Source organism: Herpailurus yagouaroundi, unplaced genomic scaffold, assembly GCF_014898765.1.
Source record: "Herpailurus yagouaroundi ecotype Mexico unplaced genomic scaffold, PumYag 222, whole genome shotgun sequence".
Taxonomy (NCBI): domain Eukaryota; kingdom Metazoa; phylum Chordata; class Mammalia; order Carnivora; family Felidae; genus Herpailurus; species Herpailurus yagouaroundi.
The window spans coordinates 1,241,834-1,261,117 of NW_024412453.1; the positions used below are offsets into that span (position 1 = coordinate 1,241,834).

Consider the following 19,284-nt stretch of genomic DNA (forward strand, 5'->3'; position numbering starts at 1 on the left):
CTTATGAATTCTTTTCTGAAGGATAATTTTTATTTCTAGTTGTGTTGTTTTTGGTTGTTTGCTGTTAAAAATAGTGCTACAACGAGCATCTTTGGACACGCATTGTTTTAAATTTTCCTGATTAGTTCATTAGGATATATTCTTTGAAATGTGGGTGTAGACATCTAAAATTTTGTTCTGCATAACCAAGATCCCTCCAGAAAGGTTGCCTCTTTCCCCCTAGCCTCAAGAATGTTTTCAGTCTTTTAAATCTTCGATAGTCTCATTTTTAAACTATAGAACGTGCATTTTGATGAGTGATGTTTGGCATGAGGTAAAGATCTTTCATTAAAAAAATTTTTTACAGGGGCGCCTGGGTGGTTCAGTCGGTTAAGCATCCGACTTCTGCTCAGGTCAAGATCTGATGGTCCATGGGTTCGAGCCGTATTGGGCTCTGTGCTGACAACTCAGAGCCTGGAGCCTGCTTTGGATTCTGTGTCTCCCTCTCTCCCCCCCCCCCCCACCCCACTTGTTCGTTCTCCCTCTCTCTCTCTCTCTCTCTCTCTCTCTCTCTCTCAAAATAAATAAACATTAAAAAATTTTTTTTCCAGGTTAGATAGTTGTCTGCCACTTGGTGAATCAGTCACTGATTTTGAAACAGATGCTCTAACATGTTAAATTCCCCTTTTGGGTCTGTTGTGCATTCTTTGTTTTACATTTCTCTCAGTTTTGTGCTTTTGAGTATTTATGGATGCAAATAGCCCTTACTCCCTGTCTTTAAATGGATAGACTCCTGAATTTACCCCCCTCCCCTCCATTTGCTTTAGAATCAATTCTTAATGGAATTTAAAAAATCCCATTAGGATTTCCATTGGAATGTGATTAAACCTACTGATTTGAAGAAATCTGCATCTTTACAGTTTTGTAAAATTAAATGTAAGAAGCGTGTGTGTATGTAGTCATACAAAAGAGATGAGGAGGAAATAGGCCCAAATGTTATTAGCAATGCTTATTTCTGGGTAGAAATAATGGTGGGTTGTTTTTTTTTTATTATTTCATTCTTTATGATATTCTGTATTTTCTCTAGTGTTCTTACAGTATTTTAGTCTATCTCCTTCAAAAAAGTTCATTTTTTTTTTTTTTTTTCCAACTGGTAATGAGCTTCAGATGTCTGGATGGTGGGAGAGATCAGTTTGACGGGCTCTAGGAATCCAGCTAGAAGTAGTGAGGGCTGGGTTGTGGCTGCGCAGAAAGCTTGGGACCAAGGAGGTAAGTCTCGGAGCTGCGTTGACTGGAGAAGGCGTAGCACTGGGTGATAACCACATGCACGTCTCTTTCAGGCCGGGCTGTTGGCGAGTTTGCAGTCGTGCTAACCCTTTCGGTTCGGTCCTTCTCTACCAGGCAGCCTACCGCCTCTCATCGTGTATGACCGGAACGGATTCAGAATTCTGCTCCACTTTTCCCAGACTGGGGCCCCTGGTCACCCAGAGGTGCAGGTGTTGCTATTGACCATGATGAGCACTGCCACCCAGCCTGTCTGGGACATCATGTTTCAAGTGGCTGTGCCGAAGGTGAGTCCTCTGCTGGCCAGCTCCTTTGACTCTTTCAATAAAGCTTTAGTTACATGTAAGAGACACCATCTTCAAAGTAGTTTAAGATGGGAATTTTATTGGCTTATTTAACTGGAGGTCTCTGAATATCTGACTTCAGTATATGTCCGAATCCAGATAAAATCTTAAAACGATTCCTTAAGAATCCCTTTCCACCTCTTGACTTTTCTTCTTTGGAGCATCTTCTGTGACAGACTCCACAGAGCATGGAAATGGCTATTAGCAGCTCCAGAGTTACATAGTCCTTAAACCTCTTTACCTCAAAAGGAAACTTTCCCCTAGCACGAGGCATGCATATTGGGTACCCAAGAAAGGGCTAGGATTCACCCTGTTGGTGTTACTTGCACAACTTGGACCGGTTACTTGTGTTCAGGAATAGAAGGTACTCTGGCCAGTGAAGATCTTTCATCCACTGCTTTTCATGGGAAGTTGGGCCCCCTGATTAACAGCCATACCAGCATCACAGTGAACATGGGAGGAATGTCCTAAAAGTAAAGATCTAAGGTAGACAAAAATAAAGACATACATTCTCTAATTTTCATGGTAATCTTGTGGGACATGTGTTACTATTACTTCTATTTTATAAATTTCTAGTCCAAGGCTCAGAAAGGTTAAGTATTTGCCCAAGATCACAGAGCTAGTAAGAGGCAGAATGAGAATGCAGCCCAAGATGTGCCTTAGCTCCTCATGCTGCCTCTTGGAAGCCAGCTGTACATTCTATTTATGGAAAGGAAGGACTTTTGGACCCTTTAATCAGGTGATGGGTACAGGTCAAGTTTTCCCGTTTACCTCATCTCCCTCTTTGACACTGTACTTGATTAGGAATCAGTTAGATGTTGGATTTTTCTCTGCCCCCTCCCCCCCACCCCAATAGTCTATGAGAGTGAAGCTGCAGCCGGCATCCAGCTCCAAGCTCCCTGCATTCAGTCCGTTGATGCCTCCAGCTGTGATCTCTCAGATGCTGTTGCTTGACAATCCACACAAAGTATGTTCTGGCACTTTTGCTAGCAGGGGAATGGGGTGAGGGGGTGGGCCTCAACTCTAGGGAGGCAATGTGGTAGGTTGAGAGATGTGTATTTAGGTCTTGCTCTAAAGTCCCTGGTTGGGAGTGGTGGTGGAATATTCCTCACTGAGTCTGCTTTCCTTCGGGGCTTATTGAAAGAGGATCTGTGACCGGATGGCCATAGCTGGGAACCAAGAGAGTGATACAGACTCCCCCTAGTATCCTGGAGTCATCTGAAAGGGTGAGGCCTGCCCGTCCTCCTTAGCTGGCCTCCAAGTCAAGGTCCACCTCAGGACTGCATAGGTGTGGGAGTGCTCCCAGGATGTATGACTGGCTTCCCTCGTGTTTGTCGTCCCAAAGGGTCCCGGCCAGGTGTTCCTGTCATACAGTTGTTGGGAGGTCTCACTGGGGGGGAGCTTACATACGTATGTTGTTCCTTGGTGACTACTGGGTGGGTAAAGGCTCTTAATTCTGGGCTGGTCTGTGTCTCTCCCCACTAATTTAACATCTTCTATCTTTGCCCAGGAGCCCATCCGGTTACGGTATAAGCTGACATTCAACCAGGGCGGACAGCCTTTCAGCGAAGTAGGAGAAGTGAAAGACTTTCCAGACCTGGCAGTCCTGGGTGCAGCCTAACTTTTCACGAGACAGACCTTGCCGCTCGAGCTTAGGCCAGTGTGAATGTTGCTGTCTAGATAGGACTAATCACGGTGATTTAGTGCGGAGTGCCAAGAGTTCTATCCTGACGTCAGGCTCTGGATCCCAACCTCTGACTTATTCTGCAGATACTACGTGTGTGTGTGTGTGTGTGTGTGTGTGTGTGTGTGTGTGTGTGTGTTGTGGGGGGTTGTGGGGGTGGGTAGCGCAGGGCTTGGGGTGTGGGCAGTGTGGGGAAATGCTAAAGCATTTCTGACAACCATCTGCTACAATCATCTGTTTCTGCATGTGGGTGGACACTGATGTCCCCGCCTCAGGTTGGAGGTTTTATAAGCCAAAGTTGTGTTGTGTTGTGTTTTTTCTGTGTATTGTTCTCTTTCCATCCATCCACTCTGTGCCTTGTCAGCCTTTGAAAGTCTCGGCTGCTCCCAGGCTGCTGTTCTCAGGGACCTTAAAAGGGACCTGGTTGGTCTTGGGACAGAGAGTGTCTTCTGGGGCACTCTCTTCCAAGAAAGACCTTGTCTCCATTTCCATTAGAGAATGCTGCTTGCTTGTTTTTGAGAAGATCTTCTAAATCGAATGCTTATTGCACTGTTTTCCAGGCGAGGGGCTGCCACTAGACGAGAGGACCACACTTAGTGGGCCAAGCATGTCCTTCACCACTGTGCCTTAGAATCACCCAGAGAGGACCTTCCAGGGCAGAGGGGAAAGCAGATCCCAGGCCTTAATGCAGGCCTCAGGTTCCGTGGGTGGGGCAGCCTGTCTGGGCCCTTACTCAGGACCCTCCTCTCCATTCTCATCCTGTTTCTCCACAAGCATTTACCCTCCAAGCTCTTTGATTGTGACGCCGTGCCAGTCATTGTCAGCCATAACTAACAGGCTCACCCTTGCCTGTTGACTTCACCGTCCAAGATGAAGGACTGATGCAAATAGATCTGAAAAGAGCTTAGCAGTGATTTAAGTGGTGAACTGAATATAGAAAGTCCTTGAATAAATACCCATGTAGCAAATACGCTTTGTGGAGTTTTGAGTAAAGTAGGAGACACAGAGCCTGTTGCATTTAGAGACGACCAGCCTAAAGGGCACTGTTGCCTGTAGAGGAAGTAGGGAGACTTCATGCTGTGGAACCTGATGAACTGCTCAAGGCCCTGCGGGTCTGGACAAAGCTGGAAAAGAGAGGTGGATTTTTTGTTATGTTTATGGTTTGAAGGAAAAATTCATGTTTATAGTCCATTCTTAGCACCTACTGTGCACTGGGTATCCTTTACAGTCCTGCTGTGCTGGTCGGTGGGAGAAGAGAGCTGTGCCTCGCCGATAGAGCCCGATGAAGGACTTTGAGATCCCAAGCAGCTCAACTGTCTGGGCAGGATTCTACCTCAGAAACTGCAAGGCCCTGTTTAGGGCTCTTTAGCACAAAATCTGGTACTTGCCGGTTGGAGCTGTCAACTTCTACGTATAGTTAGAACTTTGCCAGCGCTAATTGGTGGGCATGGGAGCTGTAAAAGATCATCTAGCTGTGCTGAGTTTTAAGCGAATGTGAAAATTCCTAAAACAGATAAGGGATGAGTGACTTCTTCATTCTCCCGTAAGACTCATTTTAATCTAAAATTACTTGCATGTTCAGATGTTCTGTATAACTTTTCTAGGCTCTAGCTATTTCATAAAGTCTTTAAGAGGAACCCAGTATAATGATGATGTCTGCCCAGACACAACTTCCAGCAAAATGTGTGAATGAGGCTTACACACAAGATTTTTATCCCCTAGTTCATTGGCGAACTTGTGTGTCTCAACATCCTGTCTTCCAGGAGACCGACTCCCAGTGGTGCTTAGGCAGAGTTGAACAGGATAGGGGTGTGTGTGTGGCAGGGGTGCCCTGAAAGTGGCCTGGTTATCATCAGTGCCTTCTATTTATCAAGTTCAGTGACTGCTGAAGGCCTCAGCCTTCATTTCTTCAACAAGTAGTTGACCAGCTACTGGGAGCCCAACACTTTTGTAGGCACTGCAGATAGAGTAGCGGCCAGAAACCCCTGCCCTCGTGGATCTTCCGTTCTAGTGGGGAGACAAATCCATGATATATTGGGTGGAGACTTGGCACTGATGAGCAGTATTTTTCCCCTATCCTGAACCCCTCCAGGATCCTGCTCCCCCGTTTCTGGACTTACCTCTGTGACTGTTCCTCTTTCTCTATCCCTTAAATGTGATGTCCCCAGGATTTAGTCCTTAGGACTTTTCTAAGCACATCCGGGCAGTTAACCGCTAGATGGGCTTAGACCTTGTCTCAAGCTTCTACCTCCTTGCTGACATCAGATCCGTATTCATCAGTGGTTATCTGTAGCTTTCATTGTTACCTCGGACTCCTCCCCCTTTCCCCCTACATTTTCTTTTATTTGAAAGCACCTGTCTGAGTCTTCATGGATTCTTGATTCCTGCTGCATCTATAGCCACTCAGTAGTTTTTGTCTCGGCTAGTCTATTTTCTTTTCTTTTCTTTTCTTTTTCTTTTCTTTTCTTTTCTTTTTTAATGTTTATGTTTGAGAGAGAGCATGAGGGGGGTGGGGCATAGAGAGAGGGAGACACAGAATCCAAAACATGCTCCAGGCTCCAGGCTCCGAGCTGTCAGCACAGAGCCCAACGCGGGGCTCGAATTCACGAACTGCGAGATCATGACCTGAGCTGAAGTTGGACGCTTAACCGACCGAGCCACCTAGGCGCCCCTTGTCCAGTCTATTGCTAAAGCCTACATCATGCCCTCCCCTGCCTTCACTCTGTCACTCTCCTGATTTGGCTTTTTGGGGGTTGAGGGATAGGGGGTGCAGTATTCTGCCTCTCAGATCTCTGAACCATTACACTTGCCACCACCAGAATGCTCTAACAGATCTGGCCACTTGATCCCAGGCTGGAAAATCCTGAATGGCTTCCCAATGCTCTAAAAGTTTTTGCAGTCAAATGGAATGCTTGAGTGCTCTTAACTCTTCTCTAACTTTGTGTGCTTCCTGCCTTTCTGCATTCTGCCGAGAATGAGCACTTCTCTCAGCCACAAGATCTTCCTTTCATGTTTTGATAATGCCACGTTTTTCCATAGCTTTAGGAGGCCACTCCTCTCCTTTTATCTCTTCAGTGAATTTAAGACTAGGCTAGAAGCCTGCTTTATCTGTGAGCATAAATGGGCTATGGAGATAGTAAATGTTGAAAACAGGGTAAATGACAACAACAGAACATGAATATTACCTGTTAAAAATGGTGTAAATTTACAGACCAAACATTCAGGGTAGAGAGCAAAGGTAATATTCTAAAACACCAGTAGTGCTTGATTACTAGTGTCTACAAATCAAGTATATCCAATGTAGGAGATGCTGACCCAACACAAAAATATAAAATTCTTCCAACTAGGTGTTTTGTTTTCTTTGGAAGAAAACAGTAGGAGAGGGTCCTGGAGTGGTAGCCATGTGGGGTTTTAGTGGCGGTGGGGTGGTGTTAAAGATCAGTCTGACATTTTCTGTCTGGAAAGAGGTGGGGCCAGGTAGGACAAAGGAAGGGTCCTCAGGTGAGATGAGCCAAGATTTTCGTTATATAGGTAAGGCACTTAAGGTCCAGGGTTTGCATTTAATGTCCACTGGAATGAAGAAATCCCGGCCCTTTTTCCCCTTGTCCAGTACATTCCCAATTATACCACGTTCATTCCGAGAAAGCTTGCATTTTGCTTTGTTTTTAAAGGTTCTGTTTTGAGAGAGAGGGACAATCCCTAGCAGGGCCCAAACTCACAAACCATGAGATCACAACCTGAGCTGAGAACTGAGCCACCCAGCTGCCCTGAAAGCTTGCATTTTTAAAAAGCGTGAACATTCTGCTCTTTGATTCTTGAATACTTCATCCCACTTCCAGAGGTAACAGTAGAATTTTAAGAGTTAACATTGTAAAAGCATACTGCCATGTTACAGGCACCGGATACTTAGGATTTTAATGTTCGAGGTTTTCTGAAACCCCAAACAGTCTGAAATAATTAAGGCAGCCCTCGGTTGTGATTCCACCCTTTAGCTTCACTGCTGCCTCTAAGAAGCCATGTAAGTAATTTATCCTCTTCAGATTCCTCCTCTGTGGAGAGCAGAACTTTTTTGAGAATTAAATGTTAATGTATGTAAAGTGACTACAGTGCTACGTGGCACTTAGCAAAGACTTACTTCATGTTTGCTGTTAGCCTGTCCACCTGATTTCCAGCACATGAACAGAGGTGACTTACCTATAACTAAGTTCACCTCCTCAACTAACAAAACAGATGTTTAAAACCTTGGTGAGTTTCAAATTAATACTGAGACACCCTGAACATCAAGGATAGAAGGGTAGCAAAAAATATTTATAGGAAACCATACTCCTAGACCTAGTCACAAGGGATTCTCGCCATTTTGAAAGTCTCCCCCAAGTCTAATCAAAAGATTAAATCCATAACAGAACACTTAGAAACTAAGGATGAACACATTTCCTACAAAACATTCAGTTTGGTAAACAAAGCTGTGCATTCCAAAATTTATAACCCAGACACCAAAATTTGAAGTAGATAACTTAGTCTGTTCTTGTTTTTGAATGCATGGGCAAAATACTCTAAAGCCAGTGGCAGTCCTACTGAAAGAATACACTGTATAAAGTGTGTTCTGGGGATGCTGTTAACCACCTTAATAGCTCAACTGGATGATTTGGTCAGCTCAATAATAGATGTAGAAAAAGGCATTCTATATCATTCACTGTTTATTCCTAATAAAAGCAAATGACCTGCAGCATGTTTAATAAGGAGATACTATAGTGGCCTAAACAGAAAGGTTTATTTCCTTGTTTAAAAGGCGGCCAGAAATAGTCCAGAACCAATGTTGGTAATATTTAATAATGACAGTCATTAGGAACCCAGGTTCCAGCTACTCCTAAATCCTCACTCAAGGATATGCTTCTCAACGTCATGTTACAGGATGATGGCTGATGTTCCAAGCCACAGGAAGGAAGGGGAGGAAGGAATACAGGAAAGCTGATATTCTTAAAGTATCCCGGAACTTTCATGTGATATTTCCACTTACATCTTCTTGGCTGTTTAGTAACAGGGCCACACCTAGGTGCAAAGAGGCTGAAGAATTGTCATTCACATGCAATGCCACACCACATGAAACTGGGTTTTAGCTAAAGAAGACAGGATTCGTAGTAGTGGATGAACTGTCTACCATAAGGCGCTGTGGCAATCTACTGGGGAAGAAAGCTGCCCTTGAACTATTGCTAAATGGGAAAACGCGCTTTTATATTTTGTCATGACCCCAGTTTTAAAACTAAGCAACCCCAGGGGACACCTGGGTGGCTCAGTCCATTGAGTGTCTGACTCTTGATTTCAGCCCAGGTCAAGATCCCCCAGGGTCATGGGATCCAGTGCATCAGGCTCCACACTGAGCATGGAGCCTACTCTGGATTCTCTCTCTTTGTCCTTCACCCTTACTCGCACATGCTCTCTCACTCGCTCTTCCACTCTGAACAAAAAAACTAAACTACCCTGGTATATGTATGCATATATAGTAACTAGTAAGTCTTTGGGTCACAGAATTGCAAATGAGTTCTTTTTAAATTTTATATGCTTTTTCTAAAATATCTGGGCTGAAAAATCATTTTTGCGCTCAATGTTTTTCAAACTTAAAACACAAAGCGTGGAGAGTCTTTCCACCTGATTACCCTTCTAGGAGACAGTGCTACTGGTTCCTCATCTGTCCTTGGAGATAATTCTGGCATGTTCAAGTCAATGAACTGTACTTTGCTTTTTTTTTCCTTCCCATGTAATGATATAGCTTGCCGAAATGCCATAATCAGTACAAACTGCTTGGTAGAAAAAAGAATAGCCCCTGCTTTCTGCTGTCCTGACAGCAGATGGGATCAGTCAGTTATATGTTGAAAGTCCTGGGTATTAAAACTGGCACATGAATTTCCTGGTAGTTTCTGTGTATTTCCCTTCCTCTCCCTCCCACTGGCTCCATTCCCATGGGCCCAAACATGCTTTTGTCTTCTCTAGCACCCCTCTCCCTCCTGCCTTATTTCTGGCAGCCCAGCATGGTACAGTGAAATAAGGATGGGCTTTGGAATCAGGTTCAGTTTCTAGTTTTTTGTCACCTGTAGTATCCTGTGCAGGACACTCCACATCCCTGGGCCTCAGTTTTTATGTTATTAAATGGTAAAAATGTTAAAAATCGATTTCATAGCGGAGTGGGGAGGGGCGCCTGGATGGCTCAGTCGGTGAAGCATCCTACTTTGGCTCAGGTCATGATCTCACAGTTCGTGAGTTCGAGCTCCGCATTGGGCTCTGTGCCCACAGCTCAGAGCCTGGAGCTTCAGATGCTGTGTCTCCCTCTCTGTCTGCCCCTCCCCTGCTTGTGCTCTCTCTCTCTCCCTCTCTCAAAAATAAATGTTTAAAAAGTTTTAAAAAAATCTATTTCATAGGTTTTGATGAGGATTTATTCAGGTCAAGAAAATGCCCAACACAATAGATTCTCTATAACTGTAGGTGTTATTTCTCTTCAAATCACCTTATTTGAGATTTCTTTTATTTGCCACTGTAACTGTGGTCACTTCCATTTTGTCACTTTGTTCATTTCACAGCCTTTCCTGTTCTCATGGAAACCAATAAAATTTTGCTAATGATACTAATAACCTAATGTTTGCAGAAGCTACAAAAAAGGTTGATGCTTTTCATAGAATCTGACCATCCCCTCCATATCCATTAAGATTAGTATCAGCTGCAAGAAATGGATAAGCCCAGAGTACCAATTGCCTAATAACGTCTCTGAATCAGTTACTTGGGACTATTGCAAAAATGTGTACTGTAGGTTGGGTGGCTTAGAAATTTGGCAGTTCTGGAGGCTAGAAGTGTGATAATCAGGCCATGTACACTCTGAAACCTGTCAGATAATCTTGGTGATTTGCAACAATCTTTGGAATTCTTTGGCTCGTGGCTGTGTAACTCCAATCTATCTTCATGATCATGTGGTGTGCTCCTTGTGTGTGTCTTCATGTGACCATCTTATAAGGATGCTGATAGTATTGGATTAAGGGCCTACCCTACTTCAGTACGACATCTTAACTAGTTACATCTGCAATGATACAAGGTCACCTACCGAGGAACTGGGGGTTAGGATTTCATGCCTAACTTGTGGAGAGATGAGTTAACTCATAATTCTCTCAAATTCAAGAACCTCTGAGGTAGATTGGGGCCCATATGCAGTCCATATGATGTTAAGCACCCAGGTGACTTCAATCTTGCTCTGCCATGAGTGATTTCCACTGCTAAGAACACTTTATGGTTCATGATAGGAGACTGACAACAAAAGACAAATTACCAAACTCAGGAAAAAGAGGACATCACTACTTGTTCTATAGAAATTAGAAAGGATTATAAAGAAATGTTAGGAACAATTTTATGCTAACTTAGGTGAGATGACAAGTTTCTAGAAAGACCCAAATTAACAGCTGATTTAAGAAGAAATAGAACATCGGGGCACCTGGGTGGCTCAGTGGGTTAACCGTCCCAACTTCAGCTTCGGTCATGATCTCACGGTCCGTGGGTTTGAGCTCCGCGTCAGGCTCTGTGCTGACAGCTCAGAGCCTGGAGCCTGCATTGGATTCTGTGTCTCCCTCTCTGCCCCTCCCCTATTCACTTTCTGTCTCTGTCTCTCAAAAATAAATAAACATTAAAAAAAAAGAAACAACATTTGAATAGGTCTATAACAAGAAGTTGAATTAATAATTTAAAGTCTTCTCAACAAATGTCCAGGTGCAGATGGCTTCACATTAAATTCTGCCAAATATTTAAAGAAGAGGCTTTCCCAATTTTTTACAAACTCAGAAGATAGAAAAGGATCACTTCTCAAATGATTCTGAGACCAATATTACTCATAAGCCAAAATTAAAGGTCACAAAAACAGATTATAGACCAGTTTCCCCCCATGAACATTGACAAAAGTTCTCAACAAAACAGTAGCCAAGTAAATCTGGTAGCATTCTACACCATGACCAAGTAGAATTTATCCCAGGAATGCAAGATTGGTTGACCATCTAAATGTCAATTACTATGTAACATCGTTTGAATAGAATAAAAGGCAAAAGCCACACAATTATCCTAATAGGCACAGAAAAGTATATTTATAAAATCCAACATTTTAACAAACTAGAAATAGAAGAAAAAGAAGCTCAACTTGAGAAAGGGATTGGACTGAATGCTAAAGACAGATTCTTAAGATCTGGAGCAAGGCAAAGATGTCAGCTCTTGTCTCCTCCATTCAACATGGTACTGGAGATTCTAACCAGTGCAGTTAGCAGAGGGAAGAAAGAGGGAAAAGGAAAAGAGTCTGTATTTGCAGATGTTATGAACCTGTACATAGACAAATCCCAGGGAATACATGCACACATAAATAGCTTGAACTGATCAATTCCATTCACAATAGCATTAAAATGCAATACTTTGGAATAAATTTAACAAAAGTGCAAGACATTTGGCAATGCGCAACTACAAGGTATTATTGAGTGAAATTAAAGATCTAAATTAGAGATTCTGAAGGAGGGGTGATTGTTTCCACTGAGAGACACTTAGCAATGTGCATAGACATTTTTAGTTGTCACAACTTGGGGGAAGAGATGCTTTGGGCATCTAGTGGGTAGAGGCCAGAGATGTAGCTAAAAATTGTACAATGCATAGGACAGCCTGAACACCAAAAAAATCATCTGGCCCCAAGTGTGAATATCCCCGAGGTTGAAAATCCTAATCTTAAACAGCCATTTCACGTTCGTGGATCAAAAGACTCGATATTGTCAAGATGCCAGTTCTCAAAATGATCTGTAAGTTCAATAAAATCCCTATTCCAACAGCATTTTTATGTAGAATTGGTAAGCTGATCAAAAGATGTATATGGAAATGCAAAGGTCTGGAGTAGCAAGAGAGAGGGAGGGGCAGCAGAGAGCCTGATGCAAGGCTCAATCTCACGAACTGTGAGATCACCCCCTGAGCTGAAACCTAGACTCTTAACCGACTGGGCCACGCAAGCAACCCCACAAGACAAGTTATAAAAGAACAAAATGGAAAGACTTAACACTATCAGACTTCCAAACTCACTATACACTACAGTAATCAAGAGAGTTTGGTTTTGGTACAGAATCGGCATATGGATAATGGAACAGAATTAAGAGTCCAGAAATCCTTATATTTATGTCATTTGATTTTTGACAAAGATCTTAAGGCAATTCAGTGGACAAAGGAAAGTTTTTAAATTGTCCTGGGATAACTATATCTGTATTAAAAAAAAAAAACCCAAATAAACAAAAAACGGGCGCCTGGCTGGCTTGGTCGATAGAGCACCCAACTCTTGATCTCAGGGCTGTGAGTTCCAGCCTCACATTGGGCATAGAGGTTACTTAAAAATAAAATCTTAAACAAACAAACACACTTAGGCCATTAACCTCATACCATAACCAAAAAGTGAACTCAAACTGGATCACAGACATAAATGTAAGAGCTAAAATTTTTAAAACTTCTAGAAGAAAATTTAGGAGAATTCTTCATGATTTTAGGTTAGGCAAAGATTTCTTAGATTTCAAAGATTTCTTAGATAGTATGATCCATAAAAAAGAACAAGTGATAATGGAATTTATCAAAATTAAAAACTTTTGAACCTCAAAAGACACCATTAAGACAATGAAAAGACAAGATACAGATTGGGAGAAAATAGTTGTGAACCATATTTCTAATAAGGGAAGTCAGAATATGTAAAGAACTTTTTTTTTTAATGTTTATTTTTGAGAGAGCATGAGCAGGGCTCAGAGCTGTCAACAGAGCCTGATGTGGGGTTCAAATTCATGAGCTGTGAGATCATGACCTGAGCTGAAGTCAGACGCTTAACTGACTGAACCACACGGGCACCCCAGAATATGTAAAAAAACTTTAACAGCTCGATAATATGAAGACAGGCAACCCTGTTTAAAAATGGGCAAAAGATTTAAATAGATGTTTCACCAAAGAAGATGTAAGAATGGCTAATGAGAACATGAAAAGATGTTCAAAATTGTTGGTTATTAGGGAATGCAAACTAAAGCAACAATGACTTACTACTACATAACCAATATTGGTGAGGCTATAGAGAAACTGGAACCCGCACACATTATTGATAATAATGTAAAATGGTATAGGCATTCCAGGTAAGTTTGGCAGTTTCTTAAAAAGTTGAACATAAATTTATCTCGTAAGTTGGCAATTCCACTCCTTGGATTATATCCCAAAATAATGAAAACATGTCTACACAAAGGCATGTAGTGAACGTTCACAGCAGCATTATTTAGAATGACTTTAAACTAGAAACAGCATAAATGTGCATCAGTTGGTGAGTGAATAAATGAAATGCACTATTGTGTCCACACAATGGAATACTATACAGCAACATAAAGGAACAAGCTACTGATACATGGTACAACACAAATGGACCCCAAAAACATTCTACTCAGTAAAAGAAGGCTGATACAAGAGACTACACAGTATATGATTCCACGTATCCGAAAAATCCAGAAACAGTGAATTTATAGACCTCAGACTAGTGGTTTCCTAGGGCCTGGTGTGGGAGCAGAGATTAAATGCAAATGAGTAGGAAGGAACTTTTTTGGCTGATGGAAATGTTCTTGTGGAGATAGACTAACACTCTAAATTTACCAAAAGTCATTGAATTGTATACTCACAATGTGTGAATTTTATATCCTGTAAATTATTAGTAAAGTTGTTTTTAAAAAGTTCCTCGAGGAGGGGAGGGTCATATTGTAGAGGCACTTAACGCTTCCAATACCACAGGACTTGATCAATTTGCTCCCACCAAGGATAGTGTACGAGCTTTCCTGCTTTGTGGAGTTAGGTTCTTAGATATAGTCTTCAAGAATTACCGTATGCACGGAGTCAGAGTATGCCTGGGGTGAGAACGGATAAATGGCAAAATTATTCACAATTGTACAGAAAGGATTTTTTTAAATTTTTTAAATTTTTTTTTTTTTTTTTTTGGTTCCTATGACAAAGGAGGTCCTCGGTTTTCTGAGGCGTCACATTGTTTATTTTAGGCTGGAGTAAACAGTTACGTGCAGACCGGTGAGTTCCAGTTCCAGCGCGGTGTGTTGCAGGGAAGGACTAGGAGGCTCGTGTGGCTACACGGATGAAAGGAGCAGGAAGGGTGGTGGGCACAGGCCAGATCTCGTAGAGTAAGTAGGAAGGCAGTAGAGCATGGTAAAGAGTTCAGGTTCCAGTGGCGGGCTTGCCTGAGTTCCGATCCCCACAGTGCCACTTTCTGTCTACAAGACTGAACCAGTTGCTCAACTGCCTCAAATCTTCATCTTTACGTCGGGGAAAATACTGGCACTTCTAGTACCCTGAAGACTGTGAAGTGCGCTAGTGCACGTAAGGGCTTTGGAGGAAGCACATACTTAGGCACGCGAACACGCACTTAAGTTAGCAAAAGAAGCGGAAGGGCCTCAAGCGCCCGCTGCTCCCCGCTCTCCGCCAGTGGCCTTGCGCCAAAGCCCAACTCACCAGGGCGCCCGGAACGCCCGCAGTCACTATGGTAACGGCCACCTACTTCCGGAAGAAGTACGGCGCGCGGCGAGGGCCATTCCGAGCAGTCTGTCTCGGAGAGTTGACAGAGGGGCGTCAGAGGGGTGAGTTGCGGGTGCCGTGGGTTCCGCCTGCCGCCCCCCCCCCCAGGCCAGCCTCGGTGCTTTCGCAGGGCCGCCCGCCTCCGCAGCCTCGTTGCCACCGGAGCCAGCTCTTCAGGCGTGGACGCCGGGGCCGAGGCGGTGCGGCCATGGACTTCTCCAAGTTCCTGGCGGAAGACTTCGACGTGAAGGAGTGGATCAACGCGGCCTTCAGGACGGGCCCCAAGGAGGCGACGGCCGGGACGGCGGACAGCCACGCGGCCACCCTGGTGATGAAGCTGCAGCTCTTCATCCAGGAGGTGAACCACGCCGTGGAGGGTGAGGCCGAGCTGTCCGCGCGGGCGTGGGGCGGCGGTGGGAACTCGAGCCCGGCCCGACCCTCCTGCAGTCCCTTCGGGGGAAGGTGTCAGCTCGCTGCCGCCAGTTTTTAATTTTAAGGCTTGCCAGGTCTGAAGCTTGCTTTTCCACCCCTCGCGGTGCTGTCACGTTTCTTTTTATAACTTAAGTCAGAAGCGTGAACAACAATATTTCAGTATTTCATCAGTATTAAATAATCGTCGGCATGTGCTTATGTTTGGCAGAAGCGTATCAAAGCCGTATGGGACTGACGCAAAGCTGGGAAACGTTGTTTTAGCGGACTTTCATGTCCGTGAGGAAGATGGGCAGGCCTGACTGGAGACTTGAACCATCTTTTAAGGATAGTTAATTATAAAAAATAATACACGCCAGCAGCCATTTCATTAACACCTCGATTCGGTTTTTATTCAGGGCATACTGCACGCCCGTCTCTCTGCTCGGCTTTGTGGGAGAGACACGTTGCACAGACTGCCGGCAGGAAGCCTATGATCCAGGATGGGGAACTTTATTTTATGGATGTGTCCACTGTTTAAGAAAAGGCTGGTGTTGGTGGGGAGAGCGGGAGGTGAGCTGTCTTTCACTGCCGATCCTTTATTGCACTGTGCATCTTCTGCTTATGATTGAGCATCTGTCACGCATGTGCCCAGACATAGGCAGTGGGCAAAAAGTGAACCTTTCAGGCAGTTGCTGCCTTGTGGGGAAGATACTAAACAGTTCACTTACAATGAGGGGTGGCTTTACCGCAACTAGAACCAGGAGCGGCGAGAGCTGGAAGAAGTGTATGGTTACCTGGTGTCTGGGAGAATCATAAAGGGCTTTCCCTGTGTTAGGCCTTGAAGGAAGACTTCATAGGGCAAAGAGGGGGGGCGTCAATAACAACGCGATAGCAATATTTGAGTCCTTGGAATGTGTCAGGCAGTCTTTTAAACGCTTTATATGTATTAACTAGGTGGTTCTCCAACCACGGGTGGCAACGTTGCCTCCTCCTCCCCCAGCCCCCAATATCTGGAAATTGGTGAGAGTGTTTTTATGCATTGCAGTGGTGAGGCATGTCACAACCATGGACGTTCAGTGGAAGTACCCAGCGATGCTTGATGTCCTGCAATGCTTGGCACAGTCCTGCACAATGAAGAACTGTCCTGGCCAAAATGTTAATATTGCCCCTTTTGGGCATAATTATCTAATTTAAACCCGGCAATAGTCCTTAGAGGTAGGCACAATTATTATTCCCACTTTATAATTGGAGAAACTGCAGCGGAGTGAGGTGACTTACCCGGTCATGTTGCTAGTGAGTGGGGCCATTTGCATTTGCACCCAAGCAGTTGGTTCCAGAGCCCAGGCTCTTATCCATGATACTGTGCTACTTGTCTGGTATTAAAGGGAGAGAGGACACCACATGCAGAGGCATGTGAGTATAGAAAGGCCTAGCCAGCCCACAGAAGAGTGAGTTCCAACAGAGCTCCATCAGTAACATCAACAAATATGAATCACTGGTATGATGACCACAGGATCACATTTCCGTAGGGAGTGGGGAGACTTGCCGGAGATAAGGCAGAAAAGTAGATTGGGATCAAACTGTGAAAGGCCTTAAGTTTATTTATTTTGAGAGAGAGAGCATGCACGCACGAGTGGAGGAGGGGCAGAGAGAGAGGGAGAGAGAGAATCGCAAGCAGGCTCTGCACTGTCAGTGCAGAACCGTGAGATCATGACCTGAGCCAAAGTTGGACACTGAACCTACTGAGCCACCCAGGCGCCCCCCAAAGCTTTATTTTTATGGAAGATGAGACCATGGCTCAAGTCTTCAGTGAAGAGAGGTTATTGCAGAGGTTCAAGGAGTGGGTATTGAGGACTCCAAACTGGAGGATTGATTTGTTCATGAATTCAGTCAACAAATATTGGGTACAAACTGTTTTCCAGGTTTCAGAGATCCAATGTTGAATGAGACCCAGTCTTAGGTTGGATAGGTTAACAGGGGCCAGATCATGTAGGGATTTTAATGTCACGTGAAAGAGTTTGGATTTGAACCAAAATGAGTGTAATGGGATGTTACCGGAGGATTTATAAGTATGGGAGTGACATGGTTTGATTCATGGCTCCATTCTGCTGGAGGCTGCTGTTCAGAAGGGTGGACTGTCATCATAGTGGCTTCAGGTGGAGTTATGACAGTGGACATGGTGAGAAATGGATAGATTTAAGATATTTTTAGGAGGAAGAATGGGGAGAACTTGCTGGTGGATTGGAATAAGGAATGAGAGGGGGCGAACATCAGGAATGGCAGCAGGTTCTTGAACCGCCCAGCTGTGGGCAGAGGTGCCAAACGTCGAGTAACGTGGAGAGAATTTGTAGTGAACATCCATACGCCCACTACCTAGACCCTACAATTAATGACCTAACTATACCTCCTTTATCACAAGTCTGTCCACTTACCAGTCCCTCTCTCCATTCATCCATCTTATTTTTTGATATATTTCAGAATGAGTTGCAGACATCAGTATCCTTTATCCCTGTGCATTTCAGTTAGTAGCCTAAACATAATAGAGTTCAATAAGTTCAGTACTTGTTTACAGCTCTGTTTTTCTTCACCCTGTAAAATTTACATAAGGTGAAATGCACGAATCCTATCTGGTGAGTGTGATGAGTTTTGACAAATGTGTACAGCTAGGATAACTCAAACCTCTGTCAAGAAATAGAATGTTACCATCACCCAAGACAGTGTCCCCACGTCCCTTTATGGTGAAATCTGGCCCTTACCCTCTCAGAGGCAACCACTGCAAGTGATGGTTTTAAAAATGGATACAGGGGTGCCCCGGTGGCTCAGTCAGTTAAGCATACGACTCTTGATTTCGGCTCAGGTTGTGATCTCACAGTTCATGAGTTCAAGCCCTGTGCTGGAGTGAACACAGCATGGAGTCTCCTTGGGATTCTCTCTCTCTCTCTCTCTCTCTCTCTCTCTCTCTCTCTCTCTCAAAAATAAACATAAAAGGGGCGCCTGGGTGGCTCCATAGGTAGAGTGTCCAACTTCAGCTCAGGTCATGGTCTAATGGTTCGTGAGTTCAAGCCCCACGTCGGGCTCTGGGCTGATAGCTCAGAGCCTGGAGCCTGCTTCAGATCCTGTGTCTCCCTCTCACTCTGTTCTTCCTCCATTTGTGCTCTGTCTCTGTCTCTCTCAAAAATAAATGTTAAAAAAAAAATAAAAAATATATAACAATGCAAATATTAAAAAAAAAAAATTAAAAATGGATACAAGAGGGGCGCCTGGGTGGTGCAGTCGGTTAAGCGTCCGACTTCAGCCAGGTCATGATCTCGCGGTCCGTGAGTTCGAGCCCCGCGTCGGGCTCTGGGCTGATGGCTCAGAGCCTGGAGCCTGTTTCCGATTCTGTGTCTCCCTCTCTCTCTGCCCCTCGCCCGTTCATGCTCTGTCTCTCTCTGTCCCAAAAATAAATAAACGTTGAAAAAAAAAATTAAAAAAAAAAGTTAAAAAAAAATGGATACAAGAGTGGACTAAACTTGGGGGTACTGTGGAGAGGGGAAAAGAGGTATACAGGAAACAGCAAGGGCTGAAGAGTGACTGAGGTTTAGCAGGTGGAGACCAGGCTGGGGCCATAACATTGTTAAAAGTCAGTCTTTGTGCAGAAGAAATCCATGTCCTGTGTTTGTTTTCTTAGTCTTAGAACTTTACCTGGGGTCAGTGCAGGAAACAGATTTTTACTTTACAGCAGAGCTGGATGAACAGGTTCCTGAACTACTTCTTCGAGATGTTAGAGTTCTATTCATTGCGCTGGTAGAGAAGGCACTGGGCTTCTTTGGTTGATTCCCATCAAATTGCCCTTTAAAGGCTTAAAGGGGTGTGCTATTAACTCTCCCAGTTCCACATAACACATCATAGTTTGCAAAAATGTTCAAGTTGTATTCTGCATTTGGGATGTCTGTGAAAAAATGCTTCTTTCTTTCTTTCTTTCTTTCTTTCTTTCTTTCTTTCTTTCTTTCTTTC

The 19,284-nt window shown here is 44.0% G+C and overlaps 2 protein-coding genes and 1 long non-coding RNA gene across 3 annotated transcripts in view; 2 read left to right on the plus strand and 1 right to left on the minus strand.

Moving 5' to 3' along the window:
- The window catches only part of GGA2 (golgi associated, gamma adaptin ear containing, ARF binding protein 2), a 34,399-nt gene extending 30,140 nt beyond the window's left edge, over nt 1-4,259 (plus strand). The window contains exons 15-17 of the mRNA XM_040458758.1: nt 1,381-1,550; nt 2,464-2,574; nt 3,118-4,259. Of these exons, the coding sequence (XP_040314692.1) occupies nt 1,381-1,550; nt 2,464-2,574; nt 3,118-3,228 (392 nt within the window). The 3' untranslated portion in view covers nt 3,229-4,259. The remainder of the gene's footprint in view (nt 1-1,380; nt 1,551-2,463; nt 2,575-3,117) is intronic.
- Nucleotides 4,260-5,679: 1,420 nt separating this feature from the next.
- Nucleotides 5,680-13,069, minus strand: LOC121019382 (uncharacterized). Its single transcript, XR_005785558.1, has 2 exons — nt 13,029-13,069; nt 5,680-5,735 (listed from the first exon to the last, which is right to left on the minus strand). It is a non-coding gene; the product is annotated as an uncharacterized LOC121019382 (long non-coding RNA).
- A 1,809-nt stretch (nt 13,070-14,878) lies between these two features.
- Nucleotides 14,879-19,284, plus strand: part of COG7 (component of oligomeric golgi complex 7) — an 88,229-nt gene continuing 83,823 nt past the window's right edge. Inside the window, exon 1 of the mRNA XM_040458770.1 lies at nt 14,879-15,254. Coding sequence (XP_040314704.1) covers nt 15,086-15,254 — 169 coding nt within the window. The 5' untranslated portion in view covers nt 14,879-15,085. The remainder of the gene's footprint in view (nt 15,255-19,284) is intronic.